The sequence below is a fragment of the Nematolebias whitei genome, chromosome 2 (genome assembly GCF_014905685.2).
Source record: "Nematolebias whitei isolate Nwh7 chromosome 2, NemWhi1, whole genome shotgun sequence".
NCBI lineage: Eukaryota > Metazoa > Chordata > Actinopteri > Cyprinodontiformes > Rivulidae > Nematolebias > Nematolebias whitei.
Window position 1 is genome coordinate 41801680 of NC_056499.1, and position 18480 is coordinate 41820159.

An 18480-nucleotide genomic window follows, 5' to 3' on the forward strand; every position below is an offset into this window, starting at 1 on the left:
GTGTGTGTGTGTGTGTGTGTGTGTGTGTGTGTGTGTGTGTTTGTATATATGGATAATTGAAACTACTTGTTTAAACATTTTGGTTGAGAGTTTTATACATTTGAAACAACTAGTATAGCGATTCATATTAAACAAAAAATTTAAATTAAAATAAAGAACAATGATTGTGGCTGTATCTCAAGTTCAAGTTCAAGTAGGTTTTATTGTCATTTGACCACATGCGGTACATGAGGTGGAATGAAATTGTGATTTGATAAATTGAATATAGAAGGCTGCAAAGAAATACATATAAATTAAAGCTTATGAAACTATTTAGGCAAGCTTGAGGAGTAAATAATCAAAAATAAGGCGGAAAAGTAAAATATTAATGAAAGAATGAAAAAAATAATTAAACCGTTCTAAGTCTCATGTTCAAAGGCTGATTTCTTTCATTCTTACAAAACCAAATAATATTTAGCAAGACGCTTAAGCTAAATCAACCTTAGTAAAGAGTGAACATGATAGTTTTGTTTATCATCGCGGCTCAGAAAGAAAAGTGTACTTGAATTTAAATGGTTGGAATTTTTTTGCCTTATCAAGTCTACCGCCAGGTGGCAGAACTGTTCCAATTTGGTGCGATCCACCCACTAAAGAAGAAAATGGACCAATCATGTGCAGCCAAATAAAACCCGGAAGTGTCTGACAGAAGAACCTGAACGTTACTTTAGACTTTGTTTAGGGTTTGGACTTTGAGTAGGTTTTGTCACAATATTAAAAGTTAAAAAGGTTGGAAGTCCAGCTGTTAGTGTAACCAGACAGGTGTGTGATTGCAGGTATGTCGTTCAGCGGAGAAGCAGTGCTTCGGGCCGGGGAGGCGTCGCTGTTTTGGCTCGGTGCTGTGACCGCGGCCTGTCTGTCGGTGTGCTTCGTGCTCCGGCTGCTGTCCGGCTTCAGGGTGTGGGTGCTGGGCAACGGACGGCTCGTGGCCCCCGACAACCTGGGGAAGTGGGCAGGTGAGAGTCTGCATAACGAACCCACGAGCTTAGTTTTTTTATTTTAAACCACAAACATCTATTAGAGAAAACAAATCAGAATGAATGAAATTAAGTTGAATAAAGTACTAGAATCAACATCGAACATATACAGTACGACTGGAATTAAAATAAAAGCACAACAGTATCAAACTATACAATTTTAAAATCCAGTTTAATCAGATTTGATTTGACATTTAGAAAATGTGTAATGGAAATTTAGAAGTGACTCAGAAAACTTTCCAAGTCGCTTAAAGTGCAAATATATGACAACGACATGATGGACATATTAATAAAACAAGTTTTCCTCATGAATCCTGCTTGCAGTACAGTGTACTTAAGATTGGTTTATTGATCATAAATATTAAAATGTATCTACTGGCTGCATCTTTAAAGAAATAATTCCTGATGAGCAGTTTAGAGTGATTATGGTAAGTCAATGAGTTTGTAGATGTCAGCCCAAAGAAGATCTCTTGAATGAAGACATGCCAGTGGTTGGAGGACGAAGTGAACAGTTCAACTTGGACCCACATTTTGAGGTTCTGTTCATGTTTTCTAGATTGAAGTCTGTGCATGGTCCAATCTATCCATTGTGTGTGAGTATTGTGTTTGAAAGTGTAGAGAACTGCTAAAATATGGAAACAGAAAAACAAAATCGGTCTTAGCAATCTTAAAGGAATGCATGTTAATCACGGCTTTTCACGCTTCTGCTCTGGTATCTGTGCACGTTCATGTGAAAAATAACACACCGTTTGGTGATTTTTCTGCTAAAAGGAAAAATCAAATGCCAACCCAGGTGTAAGAGTTATTTATCCTGTTTTATATTTGAAATAATTATAATTTGTTTAATTCCTTTAGGATTACTTTTTTTTTTTTTGCTGTAATGATTTGTAAGTAATATATATTTTGTTAATATTTGTTGTATTTTTGGTTGTATTAATTAATTTGATTATGAAGGATAGGTAGAGACCATGGGAACCCATACATAGGTGAGCAGGTACCGGACCAGCATGCAGTGGGGCAGGCCTATGTTTTTATTTATTTATTTTTTTACCAGAGCAAAGAAGGCAACACAGGAAGCACAAAGTTTGTTTGTTGCTTTTTGAGCTGGATTAAAACAACCATAGAAATAAATATCCTGATGCATGCTCAATAATCCAGGTAGAAAAATCTAAAAAAGTTAATTCTGGTCCTCTGGACATTCAAAAAACAACAAAGCAAAAAAATATAGAAACGTTTCGTCTTTCATCCGAGAGACTTCCTCAGTCTGAGGTGCTGTATTCAGCTCAGTCTCTTAAATAGCACCTTATCGTAGTGGATCAACCAGTTTTGCTGCTGACAACCAAAACCAGCTGCTCACATGCTCAAGAAGGACCATCAGCCTAACAATGGATTATTAGCACCCTGATGGCTATTTACTATTCACAGGAGGTTGAGTGATACTAGCAATCACAGCATTGTAAGAGGGGGACAGTTGAACCCGGAGGCCTCCACCCCTGTTTAATGATGGACGGTTTCTTTTCACAAAGATGGCCTCCTTTACTCCTCTCTCAAACCATCGTTCCTCTCTATCCAGGATGTGAACATCTTCATCCCTGAAAGAGTGACCGCTGGCCTGGAGATGAGTGAAGACCGCAGAGTCCTGGCCTGATGATGTTGATCACAATATTAATCTGTTTGTGCCGGGGGACTGGATCTTTGGGATGAACCAGTCTTTGCCGTAAAGTATTTTGGGGTTTAAAAGCCACTGGGACGTTATGTTTAGAAAATAAACGTCTCAGTTTCTCTGATACTCCCTCAACATATGGAATGACCACTGGTCTGGGTTCTTCCTTTTCACCTGATGGCTGACTGGAGTCCTGTTTGGGTTTCTTCTCTGCTTTCAGGAAGGCCCAGTTAGGATATCCACATTGCTCTAGAGCCTGTCTTGTGTGGGATTTCTCCTTCTGCCTGGCTCCTGAGCTAGTGGGGACGCTGTCTGCTCTGTGGTACAGAGTCCTGATGACTCCTAACTTGTGCTCCAAAGGGTGATGGGAGTCACAAGGAGTGACAAGGATGGATAAGATTAGGAATGAGATCATCAGAGGTACAGCACAGGTTGAACAACTGGGAGATAAAGTGAGAGAGACCAGACTGAGATGGTTTGGACATGTCCAGAGGAGGGACAGTGGGTATGTTGGTAGAAGGATGTTAGAAATGCAGCTGACAGGAAAAAGACAGAGGAGATATATGGATGCAGTTGGAGAGGACATGGAGGTGGATGGAGTGAAGACAGAGAATGCAGAGGACAGAGTGAGATGGAGGAGGATGACTCCCGAAGAGGGAAAAGCCGAAAAAATAATCTTCTGATCTCATGATCTCAATGTTTTATCAAGTCTTAAACTCAACATACTATAGGATACGTTTTGAATCTGTAAAGGGTCAAATATTCTTGGTTTCTCTGATGATTTGCTGATCATATGACGGAGTCAGAGCTAACTAAATTTATGTATGGAGTTAAAAGTTTCTGATCTGACCTAACCAGCAGCACTTAGTAACTTACTGACTTACACATCCAGAAGTTTTTCTAAATCATTCTTATCTAAACCTAATTGTGTTTTTATGGAGTGATTTTCTTCATTTTTCTAATAATAGACTCTGCAGTCCTTTATGAATTGTGTTTATGAGTGAGCAGATTGTTTTTATATCACTTTGTTTGACCAATATTTTTTCTTCAGAAAAAGCATCGAATGACATGTTTAATGTGTCATTTTATGTGAATGCACTCTGTGTGGGACCAAAGCAGAAAGTCTGAGTAAACAAAGTAACGCCAGAATCACCGTCATTGTATCTTTTATTTCTGGGTAGTTTTAGGCATTGTCAAGCCAGATTATGAAAGAAAGCCCAGCTTTCTTGAACTTGCTTTGCAGGTGCAAGTTGGAGCAGGTTCTGAACACTGTTATTAACTGGGCTCAAAGAGTTAATCAGTGATACTGAAAACTGACTTTCGGTTCAACATAGCCAGGTAAGTCGTAAGTCTTGGGACCTCTGAAGTTGCCTACTGACAGAGTTACTGTACTTTCAGCCTTACACGTCGCACCACCGTATAAGTTGCATCAGTCCAAAAATGTCTAATAAAGTGGAAACAAAACATAAATACGTCCCTTTGCCGTATACGTCACATCTATTATGCATCACCACTGGCCACCTGGAAATGTGGGCCGGTGTTTTGCCAAAAATCGATTGGATGCCAAATGTTGGCCGCGGGAGCGTGCACGGGAGGACTTTAACAAGAATGTAACAAGATTAACACTTAAAAACAATTATTTGTTTGCTCATAATTATAGTAAAGGTGTGTCTCAGTTGAACTTTTCCTTAATAAATGCACTTTAATGGTCAAATCAGCTGCATTTCACCTGGGCGGTGCAATGAAGTGAAGTTGATTTGACATTTAATCCAGGAGTTCTGGAGCGAGATGAAGGTGACTGTATGGCAAGCCAAGTGTCTCATTAATAGCCACTTTTACCTATTAATGAGACGCTTGGCTTGCCATATTATTCAAGGGCCCTCTAGTGGCTGAAAATGGTAGTGTTCAATATATTAAATGTCAGAATGAATGAAATCGTCAGATCTCAGCCAAAAATTGGTTATAAATATTGGATTAAAAAAAACAAATAAGTTACTTTGCTGTATAAGTTACAGGGCATGCTAATTTATGCAAAAAGGTGTGACTTATACAGCAAAAAGTACGGTAAGTGATAGGCTAAAATAAATGTAATCATTTGTCTAGAAATGTTTGCTGTCAAAGAGTTTTAATAGCAAGGCATGGCATGATGTTTCTTAAATAATTTGGTCAGTGGTTTTGTACACTGCAGATCATCTGCATCATGTGCTGCCATTTTAAAGGTGCTGCTGAAATATTTGCTATAAGTTGACACTTAAGCGTCACTATTGCTGGAAACTCAGAGAAGATGACAGGAGGTCATCTACAGCTACGGTTTTTAAACATGTTTGTAAACATGGTCAAATATTGTCATCTGCATTAAACTAAAGTTATTTTCTTTCCAGTTTGTGTATCTACAATCTATCTGACCTTTAATAGTTCATGTTCTGTCCAGTTTCGTGGCATGACGTCATTGATCTGTCAGCAGAAAGCTTCAGAACATCACCAGGAAATGAAGAATGGGCAGAGAATGATGAGCCTTTTGTCTTTGGTTGTAAACTGCAGTAAAGCTTGTGGCTGGATTATGGTTCAAAAGATTATCAAATCAGATTGGATACAGCCCATCTGTCCCCACCGCTAACTTACTGACCCTTGAAATTTGAATAAACCACTTGCTTAATATTCGTACGTGTGGCGCTCAAAGTTCACATTTCAGAATAAAGTAAAATGAGCTGTGATGCACAGCTCGGCTACTTTGGATTGAGACGGATCAAAAAGATTTAAATGTGTAAGCTGAATAATCTGTTTTGCGTTCTTTATCTTGTTTTGGACGGTAAAGTAAAGGCTAGTGGTTGAATGTAAGGGAGGGGTTTAATTCATTATAATCTCTGCAGTCTCTTTGAACCCGTGTTGTTGCATCACCCTGCCAGAGAAAACCAAATGTTTTAACTTTAAGAGCTGAAGTTGCTTTTGATCTTTTTGTGTGCACAGCTAAAAATGGAAGCACATCAGATAGGGGGGGGGGGGGGGGTATTTTTGGAGTTCTCGTGCAAAAGGGTTCAGAATATGCAATGAGGCAAAAGGAGCCCGTTGGCTTCCGCTGCTACTTTCATTCACAAACTTTTTCTGAGAGCCGTGGACTTGACTGATTATATAACGCTGCCGGAGCCATTCATGAATGCGGCTCGTCCGTGAGATGCAGGATCCTCAGGATTCTGGTTAACTGCTGCTCACATTTCACGCATGTGTGTCTGTGCACGTGGGTGGAGGAGAGGCTGATGCTGAGCGACTGAGTAGAAGAAGAGCAGCTGTGCTATCGTTACAGAGAGCCATTGTAGTGGGAACATTCGTCACACAAAAGCTCAGTCATTAATGACGCGGCTCCTGTAATATGCAGAGATGCTGTCAATAAAATAAAAAGATGTAGAAGTTGGGCATTTAAAATAATATTCTCTTCTTTTTGCACAAGCTTTTAAATTATGTTGTTTTGGCACTTGTAAGTGCAACTCTAAGGGGATCAAACGTCTGAAGTGTTGCGTTGTTTCAGATTTTTATGTGGACTTTGAAATATGATAAGTCCTTAAGATGAAAGCTTGTTGTTTACTCTGGCAAGATTAGTATTTCTGCACATAGATGTAGATAAGCACATGCTGAGAAGTGCTTTTAAAGTTGAGATAACTGGATTATTCAGTGTTGGCAGGAGGCGTTCCTTTGTCAGAATGTCATCTGCTTCAGCCTTCAAAAAGTTTGAATGACTCTGTCTTACTCCCACCACCACCACCACCATCATCATCCTACCTCCCTCTTTCTCTTGCTGTTTCTGGTCAACCTTTCTCTACTTGAACCTCAGATGTCTGTTAAGGCTGAAAGAGTAGAGCTCGGTGTCGCCCTCTGCTGGTCAGTGTGTGCAGGATTATCTCCTGATTTGTGGTGCACTTTGTTCAAATTAGTTTGATTTATGGCCTGCTGCTGAAGGTAAAAGGGCAATAATGTTTTTGCCTGTGTGTGTGTGTGCAGTTGTGTGTTTATTAGTCTGTGTAAGCAAGTTATTACATGAAACAATGATTTTAGTAAAACGTTTAGAAAATAATCTTTGGATGGACATCAACTATTTACCTTTTGGAGCTAACTCCATTCAAGATGGCTGCTACAGTTAAGCAACTTTATACAACTCAAATGTGTATGAATCAGTCCATTGTGCAGTTAGTAAGCCAATATTTGTTGTGGTAGTAGCTGAGAGTCATCACCAATTTACATTCCGTGTGCTAAATTATCATCTTTTTTTTAAAATTTGTCATAAAGTATCATCATCCACTCACTCTGCTTGTCAGCAGAATATCTCATTAACCATTCAATGGCTTTATTTGAACCTTTTTTTTTAAGTAATAATTGGATATATCTACATTACTTATTAACTTTTGGAGTCAAATCCAATTTAATATGGCCTCCACAGCCGTCTGACCTTTGGAAACACAACAAATGGCTAGAACCCATTCATTTTTACAGCTATTGAATTCAAATTCAAAAATGCTTTATTAATCCCAAAGGGAAATTAAATGTTGTAACTCATTCTCTTCGTTTCATTAAGAGATGTTATAGATACAGATGTGTTTTCTGCCAGTTCCAGGATCTCAGTGGTCAGGCATTCGAGCACAGCCGGCAAGGAGACGGGAATGCATCTACGGCGCCTCCTTTTCAACTCATTTGAGATTTGGGGCTGTAGCTGAGATTATTTGAGCTTTTGTGATGTTAATCAGCTGCTCCCAGTTGTACAAAAAAGAAAAGGCAACATTAAGGACATTAAGCTAACATTTGGTGTTTCACTAGGTGAACATTATTCACAACATATTCTGTGAGTTCTACACATTGAGCAACATCGTCACTTCAAAACTTTCTCAATAACTGTTGGCTAATGTGTTAGCAAAATATGTCATGAATCACTTTATGGTTTTAACTATTAGTTCTAACTCCCTCCCCACTTTCTCATCATAAAATTATTTTAGTTCATCTCTCTGGCATAGAAAGTGGCAGGTGATCTGCATTCCTTCATGAAATAAGGTTTTAATTGGAGTGATTTTTGCTGTGAGAATTAAATAGTGTTGATGTCTGAGTCTTAAAGATGGTTTTATTTCAGGGTTTTGTCTGTAACTAGTGTGTACTGATAGTTGCACATCAGTTATTCTTACAAACACAATGCCTGATCACTTTACTTGACTATCAAAGGTCATGCATGAACTGCTACCTGGTGGTTACTTCAAACTACCTGCAGTCGTTCTTTTTACCTTCTAATCAAGTTTTTGTGACGCCGATGAAGGCCTGGGCACCGAGACGTTGATAATGGGATTTGAAATGCACATAGGAACACTATGATCAGGACACTTAGGCAGTCTGACCTAGTTTTCAGGAGACAACAGCAGCTCCCAAAATAGATCTGGTTTTATTTGAGGGAAGGCAACATGCACTCAGCTGTATTTTTCCCTGCTCTAAGTGCAAAATTGTTCATTCTTAAACAACTAAAAATAACCCATCCCATGTTTCTCTCATCATTTTGCCTGCAGACTCTCTCGTACCCCCCCACCCTCCTTTCTCTCTGTACTATTTTTAGTTGCCCCCAGGATCCCCCATGTTCGTGTTTGTCACTTTGGTTCCTCTTTTCCTCCTCCGCTCCCTTCTGTTTGGCTCTCCTTCAGCCCTAGAGGATGCTTGGCATCTCCATCATCCACACTCAAGAAAATCACACAAAACCAAGATGGGCACAGGAAAAGGCTGGATACAAAAACAAGTTGAAGTGGAAATAAATAGTATTGTGCAAAAATCTAAACGTTTGCTGAAAATAAATCTTCATTACCTCTGAAGAGTATAAGCTTTGCAGAAATGGCGCAAACACGTTTTTATGAGATATAAGTTGTGCAGGATTATAAACCATGTTGTTGCAGCTAAATAAGATTTCACATTCACAGAGAGTCACATTTAAAACAAGACAAAGAACGCTGGTGTTGTGGAAGTTGTGCCAGACTGGATAGTGACATACAATTCAAGAAATCCAGGTCAGACCCAATTTTTATAGATGCTCTATAATTCTGTAAGTGTATAATTTGACATGTAATAAAGATTTGATCTCTGCTCTCTGCCACCTCCCAGCGCTCTCGGCCACGCCCACTTCTCCACTGCAGAGCAGAGACCATGACATGCTGCAGGTCTCTGCTCCACACAGGCGCAGCTGGTGCTAAATAATTTAAAATAATATATAAAAAATAATATCCATGCCGATCTTGCGGCTCATCTATCAATCAGCCAATTGTGCGTCATGTCCAATCTCACTTTGCAAAACTGCGCAAGTGCGTGTCCGCGGAAGGCGAAGTAGCGAGGGACTGCTGTTTATGTATATGTGTTAAAAACCTATCAGACTAAAATCATCTTCTGATATTGAATAGAGTTCTAGTCCTTTTGGTCAGACCTTGAAAACGAGGTTATGCAGAATCTTGGGTAAAACTATGAACGAGAGGCTTTTACTTTTAAGGATAACCGTCAACTTCTAGCACGCCACGATTAACTTGATAGTGCAAAACTGATTGAGTTATAGATGGAGGTTCACTGGATTTATTGGCTCCAATTTCCTTAATTTTAGGAGATCGGCGGCCAATGCTTGCTTGAGAAACTGATTTTACCTATTTTTTTTTCTTCTCTAGTTTTAACAACAATTGTCTGAACTTCCTTTATATTTCAGAGCACTACCTCATGGCCAGTTAAAACCAGTTTGTATTGTTTCTAGGATATTGTTCAAGGGTATGTTTTATAATAAAATAAGATTGGAAAATTGAAAGTGCATTGTGACCTTATAACACCTGACGTTGTTGCTTAAAAAACAAAACCAGTATCCTCCAAAATCGTAATCGGCAGGTCACACTTTTTAGAGATTGGTGATCAGTGATCGTCCAGAAAACTGCAATCGGTGCACCCCTAGTTATAGCTAATTTTTTGTTTGCTAACGTTGATTATTTGAAGTGGTCATGTTGGGTTGGGGTGACTCCAAAAAAAATGATCAGATATAGATGCATATCTATTGATTCCTGAGAGTTTCATTGAAATCCATCCAGTGATTCATGAGATTTTTTGCTACCAGACACATGAAACGTACAGCAACACATAGCACTTACTGCGTTTTACTGTCATTAAACACAAACCAAGCAGACTGTTTAGATGCAAACACCCAACATGCCAACTTCACACTAACCCTACCTGAAGATACTTAGGTTTCATTATTTGGTCATATCTCTGCATGAAGGATTTAATGATCTTAAGTATATTAAAGCCTGTAGGCTGCTCTCTGGTGCACCCAAACATAATGATGGTCTGGTCTATTAAACCAATATTTTCATCCTAAGTGCACTTTACCCCATCAAAGAGACCCGAGTCAGGATTGGAAGGAAACGTGTCAAATAAAATAAAATATAAAATAGGACCAAAACAAACGAGTACACAAAGACTCTGACTCTGACAAACGAGTACACAAAGATAAGTGTTTCTCTGAGTGAGGATTTGCAGGTTAAACGGGGACAGACTTAATTCACTTTTTGTTATATTTAGCCTGAGATGTGATGAATAGTTCTCTCTGAAAGACAGCAGTTGCTAAAAATAGTCTGCTGCTGTTTGTGCCAGGCATTTCCAGAGTGCCTGCTCGCTCTGCCGATGACAGTAAATACCTTTTTTCTTTAAACCTTCCCTTGTCACATCAAGTTCTCAACACCCCCACACCCAATCCCCTTTGCAGTGCATTTGTTTGTGCTCACACTCGGCTCTTCAGCCTTGAATGATCTTTTTTTTTTTTTTCCATTCTTTGAAAGCTTTCTTGTGATGGGCTATCATTATTGTTTTTGCATACTCTTGTTGAGACAGAAGTTTCAGTAGGTGGCAGCATTCATCTATTTATCAGTGCTGGTGAGCTCAGCTTCCATGTTTCTGCAGTTATTGCAGTTTCCCTGGGCGTTTATCCTCCGCTTGATGTCACACGAGAGGGGATAAAAAGAAAAACGTAATCACGAGTATTGGGAGACGGGTGTCAAATGACAAAACTTTTCTTGTATTTTATTTTTATTTTACTCAGTCAAAAAAAAAAACCCTGCTCATTCAAATTAGCTCAAGTTTAATGTGAAGATGCTAAAATTATATATAGCAATATGGTCCGTGTTAAAGTGTCTCAACATAGATTAGTTTGCTTAGAAAGAACAATGCACATCCATCATCTTTACCCACTTCTTCAATTTTGGATCACGGGGGTCACTGGTTTCCAAATCCAGCAGTCACTGTGTGAGAGGTGGGGGACTGACTGTCTGTCTGTCTCTGTCTCTCTCTCTGTCTGTTTGGCTCTGTCTGTCAATGTCTGTCTCTGTCTGTCTCTCTGTCCGTCTCTCTGTTTGTCTCTGTGTGTTTCTGTCTGTCTCTCTGTCTGCCTCTGTCTGTGTCTGTCTGTCTCTGTCTACATCAGTTTTTATCTCTACAGGTCCTTCTCAAAAAATTAGCATATTGTGATAAAAGTCATCATTTTCCATAATGTAATGATAAAAATGAAACTTTCATATATTTCAGATTCATTGCACACCAACTGAAATATTTCAGGTCTTTAATTGTTTTAATACTGATGATTATGGCATACAGCTCATGAAAACCCAAAATGCCTGTCCCAAAAAATTAGCATATTTCATCCCACCAATGAAAGACAAGTGTTTTTAATACAAAAACACCAACCTTCAAATAATCATGTTCAGTTATGCACTCAATACTTGGTCGGGAATCCTTTTGCATGAATGACTGCTTCAATGCAGCGTGGCATGGAGGCAATCAGCCTGTGGCACTGCTGAGGTGTTATGGAGGCCCAGGATGCTTCGATAGCGGCCTTAAGCTCATCCAGAGTGTTGGGTCTTGCGTCTCTCAACTTTCTCTTAACAATATCCCACAGGTTCTCTATGGGGTTCAGGTCAGGAGAGTTGGCAAGCCAATTGAGCACAGTAATACCATGGTCAGTAAACCATTTACCAGTGGTTTTGGCACTGTGAGCAGGTGCCAGGTCGTGCTGAAAAATGAAATCTTCATCTCCATAAAGCTTTTCAGCAGATAGAAGCATGAAGTGCTCCAAAATCTCCTGATAGCTAGCTGCATTGACCCTGCCCTTGATAAAAACACAGTGGACCAACACCAGCAGCTGACATGGCACCCCAGACCATCACTGACTGTGGGTGCTTCACACTGGACTTCTGGCATTTTGGCATTTCCTTCTCCCCAGTCTTCCTCCAGACTCTGGCACCTTGATTTCCAAATGACGTGCAAATTTTGCTTTCATCCGAAAAAAGTACTTTGGACCACTGAGCAACAGTCCAGTGCTGCTTCTCTGTAGCCGAGGTCAGGCGCTTCTGCCGCTGTTTCTTTTTCAAGAGTGGCTTGACCTGGGGAATGCGGCACCTGCGGACCATTTCCTGCACACGCCTGTGCACGGTGGCTCTGGATGTTTCTACTCCAGACTCAGTCCACTGCTTCCGCAGGTCCCCCAAGGTCTGGAATCGGCCCTTCTCCACAATCCTCCTCAGGGTCCGGTCACCTCTTCTTGTTGTGCAGCGTTTTCTGCCACACTTTTCCCTTCCCACAGACTTCCCACTGAGGTGCCTTGATACAGCACTCTGGGAACAGCCTATTCGTTCAGCAATTTCTTTCTGTGTCTTACCCTCTTGCTTGAGGGTGTCAATGATGGCCTTCTGGACAGCAGTCAGGTCGGCAGTCTTACCCATGATTGCGGTTTTGAGTAATGAACAAGGCTGGGAGTTTTTAAAAGCCTCAGGAATCTTTTGCAGGTGTTTAGAGTTACGTTGTTGATTCAGATGGTTAGGTTAATAGCTTGTTTAGAGAACCTTTTCATGATATGCTAATTTTTTGGGACAGGCATTTTGGGTTTTCATGAGCTGTATGCCATAATCATCAGTATTAAAACAATTAAATACCTGAAATATTTCAGTTGGTGTGCAATGAATCTGAAATATATGAAAGTTTCATTTTTATCATTACATTATGGAAAATAATGACCTTTATCACAATATGCTAATTTTTTGATTAGGGCCTGTACATCTCTCAAGTCTCAACATACACAAACACAATGTTCAAACTGTAAATTTTGTTTTAATTTAGTTTTTAAAGTAGTGTATTTTTTCTGGTTATTTAATTTGTTTTTGTTTGTCGTTTTCCTTGTAGTTGTGACAGGAGCCACAGACGGCATCGGGAAAGCATACGCAGAGGAGGTAATACATCTAACTGTTTTGGTTCCTAAGAGTGATGCTTCACAATTTTACATTTTAAATGTGTGATTTATAAGCTTCATCTTTTGACTTTGTAAAGTGAACAGAAACTTCATTTCATAGAATATTATTAGAATATTTATTTTTTTGCTTATTAAATGTTTTTATTTTTGCCCTCCACAGGCTCAGTTGTAATTGAAAGATAGTTAATGTTGCATCAAGGTTTCAGCTGAAAGTTCAATGGAAACCCTTCAGAGAAGTTTGCCAGGCTAGAGTAACAAAACTATTGTGGGAGGAAAATATCACTTCTCTTCTCATTTCTAAGTGTGATTCTTGCTAAAGAGAAAGGTTTTTGAAGGAAAAATGTTTTAAAGGCTGCCCTTTGTTGTCTGTTTACAGCTTGCTCGCAGAGGTTTTTCCATAGTTCTGATTAGTCGTTCTCAGGAGAAGCTTGATGATGTTTCCAAGGCAATCGGTGAGAAATGTACACTCTTACATGTTAATAATTATATTATTATTGTTGTTAAAACATGACTCATCACTGTAAAATATGGTTAATCACATTAGTCCACATTTTAAGACAAGGAAATCAATAATACATTTGGTACAAAGACAAATGACTATTGGTTTTATATTAATCATAAGCCCCTGTGATTTAGAGAGGTCACCCCGATGCAGCTGTATAACCTCATTTATCCTGAGCGTGAAGCATTTATCAATCAAACAGCACGACTGACAAGTGATGAAATGATATAGCACATGATTGTATGCTTTGAGAATGTGATCATTTATTTAGTTCTTTGTAAATGTAGCAGTCTTTTGAAAATAGTTAATTTGGTGATTTCATTAAATTATATAAAAAACTCTTATTTTAATATTTTATGTTTTATTTCATGAGGAAATCTGGAGTGGCAGAGACGTATGTTAGACTGGTACAAGACATGTATGAGGACAGCAGGACAGTGGTGAGATGTGCTGTAGGAGTAACAGATAGCTTCAAGGTGGAGGTGGGAGTGCATCAAGGATCGGCTCTGAGCCCCTTCTTGTTTGCTCTGGTGATGGACCGACTAACAGATGAGGTCAGGCAGGAATCCCCATGGACCATAATGTTTGCAGATGACTTTGTGTGTGGTGTGAATAGAACAGGTGGAAGAAAACTTGGAGAGGTGGAGGTATGCACTTGAAAGGAGAGGAATGAAAGTCAGTCGTAGTAAGACAGAGTACATGTGTGAATGAGAGGGAGGCCGGTGGAACATTGAGGCTACAAGGAGCAGAGGTCACAAAGGTGCAGGACCTCAAGTACTTGGGGTCCACTGTCCAGGAATATGTGGAGTGTGATAAAGAGGTGACGAAGAGAGTCCAGGCAGGATGGAGTGAATGGAGAAAAGTTTCAGGAGTGATTTTTGACAAAAGGGTGTCAGCAAAGGACAAAAGAAAAGTTTACAAGACAGTGATGAGATCAGCTATGTTGTATGGTCTGGAGACAGAGAAATGGACAAAAAGACAGGAGAAAGAACTGGAAGTGGCAGAAATGAAGATGTTGAGGTTCTTTTTAGGAGTGACAAATGAGATCATCAGAGGTACAGCACAGATTGAACAACTGGGAGGTAAAGTTAGAGAGGCCAGACTGAGATGGTTTAGACATGTCCAGAGGAGGGACAGTGGGTATACTGGTAGAAGGATGTTAGAAATGCAGCTACCAGGAAAAAGACAAAGAGGATATCCAAAAATGTTCAGTCAGGTCATCTGGATGGTTTCTTTTTTAGCATGGACTTTGGTGTTTTGAGCCAGTTTGACATAACTGTTGACGAGGGAGAGGGCGTGCCCCAGAGACCATCTTAGCATGGACAGAACTGTTTTTTTTCCACTTTGGAGTAAGCTGTTGGGGGAGAAGCAGTTTTGTTTGGTGTTTCCTCAGACTGATGAAGCCTTCTGGATAGAGGGAGAAATGTCTCGGCACAAAAAAATAAACCATCCAGATGACCTGACTGAACATTGTTGGATTTCATACCTGGATTATTGAGCATGGTCTTTGTTACAAAGAGGAGATATATGGATGCAGTTAGAGAGGACATGGAGGTAGTTGGAGTGAGGACAGAGGATGCAGAGGACATAGTGAGATGGAGAGCATGACTCACTGTGGAGACCCCTGAAGAGGGAAAAGCAGAAAGAAGCAGCAGCATAAGAAGAAGAAGAAGAAGGCATAACATCCTCTTTTTACAAAAAGGAATGTCCTCAGATGGTTATTTTAGTGATCAGTCTTTTTTACCATCTCACTTTCCTTTTTAAGTAGCATATCCCAAGTTACAGTTCCTAACTGACTAATGAAGAAATTAATTTTAAATGTTTTTTATTAATTTAAATGCATATTTTATATCTTCAGCCAGCAAGTGTGGTGTGGAGACTAAAACTATTGCAGCAGACTTCAGTGCTCTGGACATTTATTCAAAGATTGAAGAAGGACTTGCGGGACTGGAGATTGGAGTTTTAGGTGAGACCAGCAGCTGCAGAGGTCACCTAACTATAATAAAATGTTATTATTTATTAATATCTTCACATTCAGTGTGGCTTCCTCTTTATTTCACAGTTTTAACTGAAATCTTTCCATGTAAACAGATTAATTTATAAGTACTTTGCTGCCCTCCAAAGATTAAGACATGAATTACACTTTTAACTATATTTAATAAATATCTAGTCGTGTCAGTGTTTTGTCATATTCTTTATGTCATATTATTGCTTTTTTCTTTTGTTTATAGTAAACAACGTTGGCATATCCTATTCATACCCTGAATTTTTCCTCAATGTTCCCAATCTGAACACTGTAAGTTATTTCCAGTTTTATATTTATTGCTTGGCAAATGATTCCAAGAAGTTAAAGTTCAATAATTCAAAGTTTATGTGAAAACTAACACTTCAAAGTTTCTCATGTCACCATTTTGTTTGAACAGCAACGATTACAAGAACGTAGCATAAACCTGTATTTATATTCTACTCAGTCTAGTTTTTCTTGACAGTCTTTTTATAAAGCTCTCTTTCCTGCTGTGATGTTTGATGATGTGTGTTTGGTCAGCTCACTTATGTTAGACTGAAGATCTGGTTGGATCAATCAAGTCCACTTTAGAGTAGATCAATACTCTGTAAGTGGACTGCTTTGCTCTGCTTTTATCAGTCTGGTGTTTTCTTTTAAACTGTTCTGTTGAAGAACAGATCAGAAAGTGCCAGCTGGTAACTCTTTAAATCAGAGTTTTGTATGAATTAAAGGTTAATGTTTGCCATGCAGCCTTATAGATCTCCATCCATCGTTCCATCCACCCATCCATCCATCCATCCATCCATCCATCCATCCATCCATCCATCCATCCATCCATCCATCCATATATCCATCCATCCACCCATCCATCCATCTATCCTTACTTACTGACTTACATACTTACTTACTTACCTACTTGAAAACACATCTCTTTAGACTCGCTTATCCTTAACTTTGCTGTATGTATTTTATATTCTTTATGCATTTTATATTCTGTATGTATTTTATATTCTTTATGTAATTTATTCCTGTTGATCTTTGTTCTTACTTTAAAGTGTCCTTGGGTGTCATGAAAGGCGCTTTTTAAATAAAATGATTATTATTATTATTATTACTTACTTACATACTTACTAATGCCCCTTTTCCATTAGTACCGGTATTTAGAACCTGTTACTATTTTCAGGACCCTTGGCTCTGTGGTTCTAACCCTAACAAAGAGGTACTTAAATGTGACGTCAGAACACTGTCGGTCACTGATTGGTCGGGGGCGGAGTCACTGGATCCTTCAGAAACTTTTCAAAACAATGAACCGCCATTTGCAATTTCTCGGTCTGGAGCAGCGGCTGGACTTATTTTAAAGATTTTAAAAACAATAATGACAACATCTTGGTCTAATGCTGACGTGCTGGCGTTTTTTGTGCTTGGTGGCTGACAACTTAATTCAGAGCAAGCTGGATGGAGCTCTGCTGGTCTACCCCGGTCCTCCCCCCGGAGCCACGGAGCGCCAGGCCGGGCAGGGCATCAGCTCCCCGGCTCCGAGTTCCGCTGGTCACCGCAGAAGATCCTTAGTTGTGCCGACTCGGAGGCTCGGGTTCCGGATCCCAGCCTTGCGTGCTCAGAGCTCCGCTGGTCACTGCGAAGCTGGAGCTGGTGACTCGCAGAAGGGCGTTGCCAGACCCCGGCCGCACGAAATCATGAAGGCCGAGTCCCGATCCCGCCCGGCAGTCAGGCGGACTGGACAGTCTGAGACGGTGGAAGTGATTTTTAAATAAACTAATATTTTGTTTTTATGCAAAAAATGTTTTTAAAAAATTGCTGAAGCGATTTTAAAAAAGGTTGTTTTTTTTTTACACGTAAAATGTTTTTAAAAATCGCTTCCACTATTCGTCGCAGACCCTTCTCTGCCTGCGCGGGTTGGGCCTTCATGATTATGCGAGGCTGGGGTCTGGCAACGGCCTTCTGCGAGTTACCAGCTCAGCTCGGAGCTGGGAAGATGACACCTGCCCGTCCTGGCTCCAGAGGAGAGGATCGTGTGAGACCAGCAGAGCTGGTCATAAAATAAATATATATATATACATACATACATACATATACATATACATATATATATATATATATATATATATATATATATATATATATATATAATTTTTTTTTTTCATTTATTTCATTTAGCCTATATTTATCCAAGTTAGTCTTATTGAGCCATATATTTTAGCGTTGAAGATAAAAAAAAATAAAAAAATAAATGGTGCCGGCTTTATCATGAAATCCTGTTTTCACTTTAATGACTGTTAACTCAGCTGAAAATCATCCATCCATTATCTTTACCCGCTTATTCCACTTTGGGTCACGGGGGTCGCTGGTTCCCATGTCCAGCAATCACTGTGCGAGGGGCGGGGTATATCCTGGACGGGCCGCAAGTCCATCACAGGGCCACATAGAGACAAACGAGACAAACAACCATTCACACTCTCACTCACACCTAGGGACAGTTTAGAGTTACCAATCAGCCTAACATGCATGTTTTTGGTCTGTGGGAGGAAACCGGAGCACCCGGAGAAAACCCACGCATGCATGGGAGAGAACATGCAAACTCCACCCAGAAGGCCCCTGGACAGGGGTTTGAACCAAGGACCTACTCTCTGAGAGGTAGCAGCTCTACCAGTTGCGCCACCGTGCTTCCGCTGAAAATCATAAAAAGACAAAATTATTGGATCTCTCAAGAATATTTCTCTCAAGTTTAAAGAAGAGAGACGGCATTTAGTTCAACTTTATTTTAACCCACAAATGTACAAATCACAAGACAAGAACTTTAAAGCAAAGCTAAAAATAAAATGTATATATGTGAACAAGAAACAAAACCACACATCTAAAATGAACATTAAAAGTAGACACATTGAATCAAATACATTAAATTATGATCCATCCATCCATCCATTTTCTTCCGCTTATCCGGGGTCGGGTCGCAGGGGTAGCAGCCTAAGTAGGGAGGCCCAGACTTCCCTCTCCCCAGCC

The 18480-nt window shown here is 39.7% G+C and overlaps 1 protein-coding gene across 1 annotated transcript in view; it reads left to right on the top strand.

The window, feature by feature from the left end:
* The first annotated feature begins 751 nt into the window (after window positions 1-751).
* hsd17b12b (hydroxysteroid (17-beta) dehydrogenase 12b) overlaps window positions 752-18480 on the top strand; it is a 39162-nt gene continuing 21433 nt past the window's right edge. The window contains exons 1-5 of the mRNA XM_037697691.1: window positions 752-992; window positions 12889-12935; window positions 13332-13407; window positions 15316-15423; window positions 15689-15753. Of these exons, the coding sequence (XP_037553619.1) occupies window positions 815-992; window positions 12889-12935; window positions 13332-13407; window positions 15316-15423; window positions 15689-15753 (474 nt within the window). The 5' untranslated portion in view covers window positions 752-814. The remainder of the gene's footprint in view (window positions 993-12888; window positions 12936-13331; window positions 13408-15315; window positions 15424-15688; window positions 15754-18480) is intronic.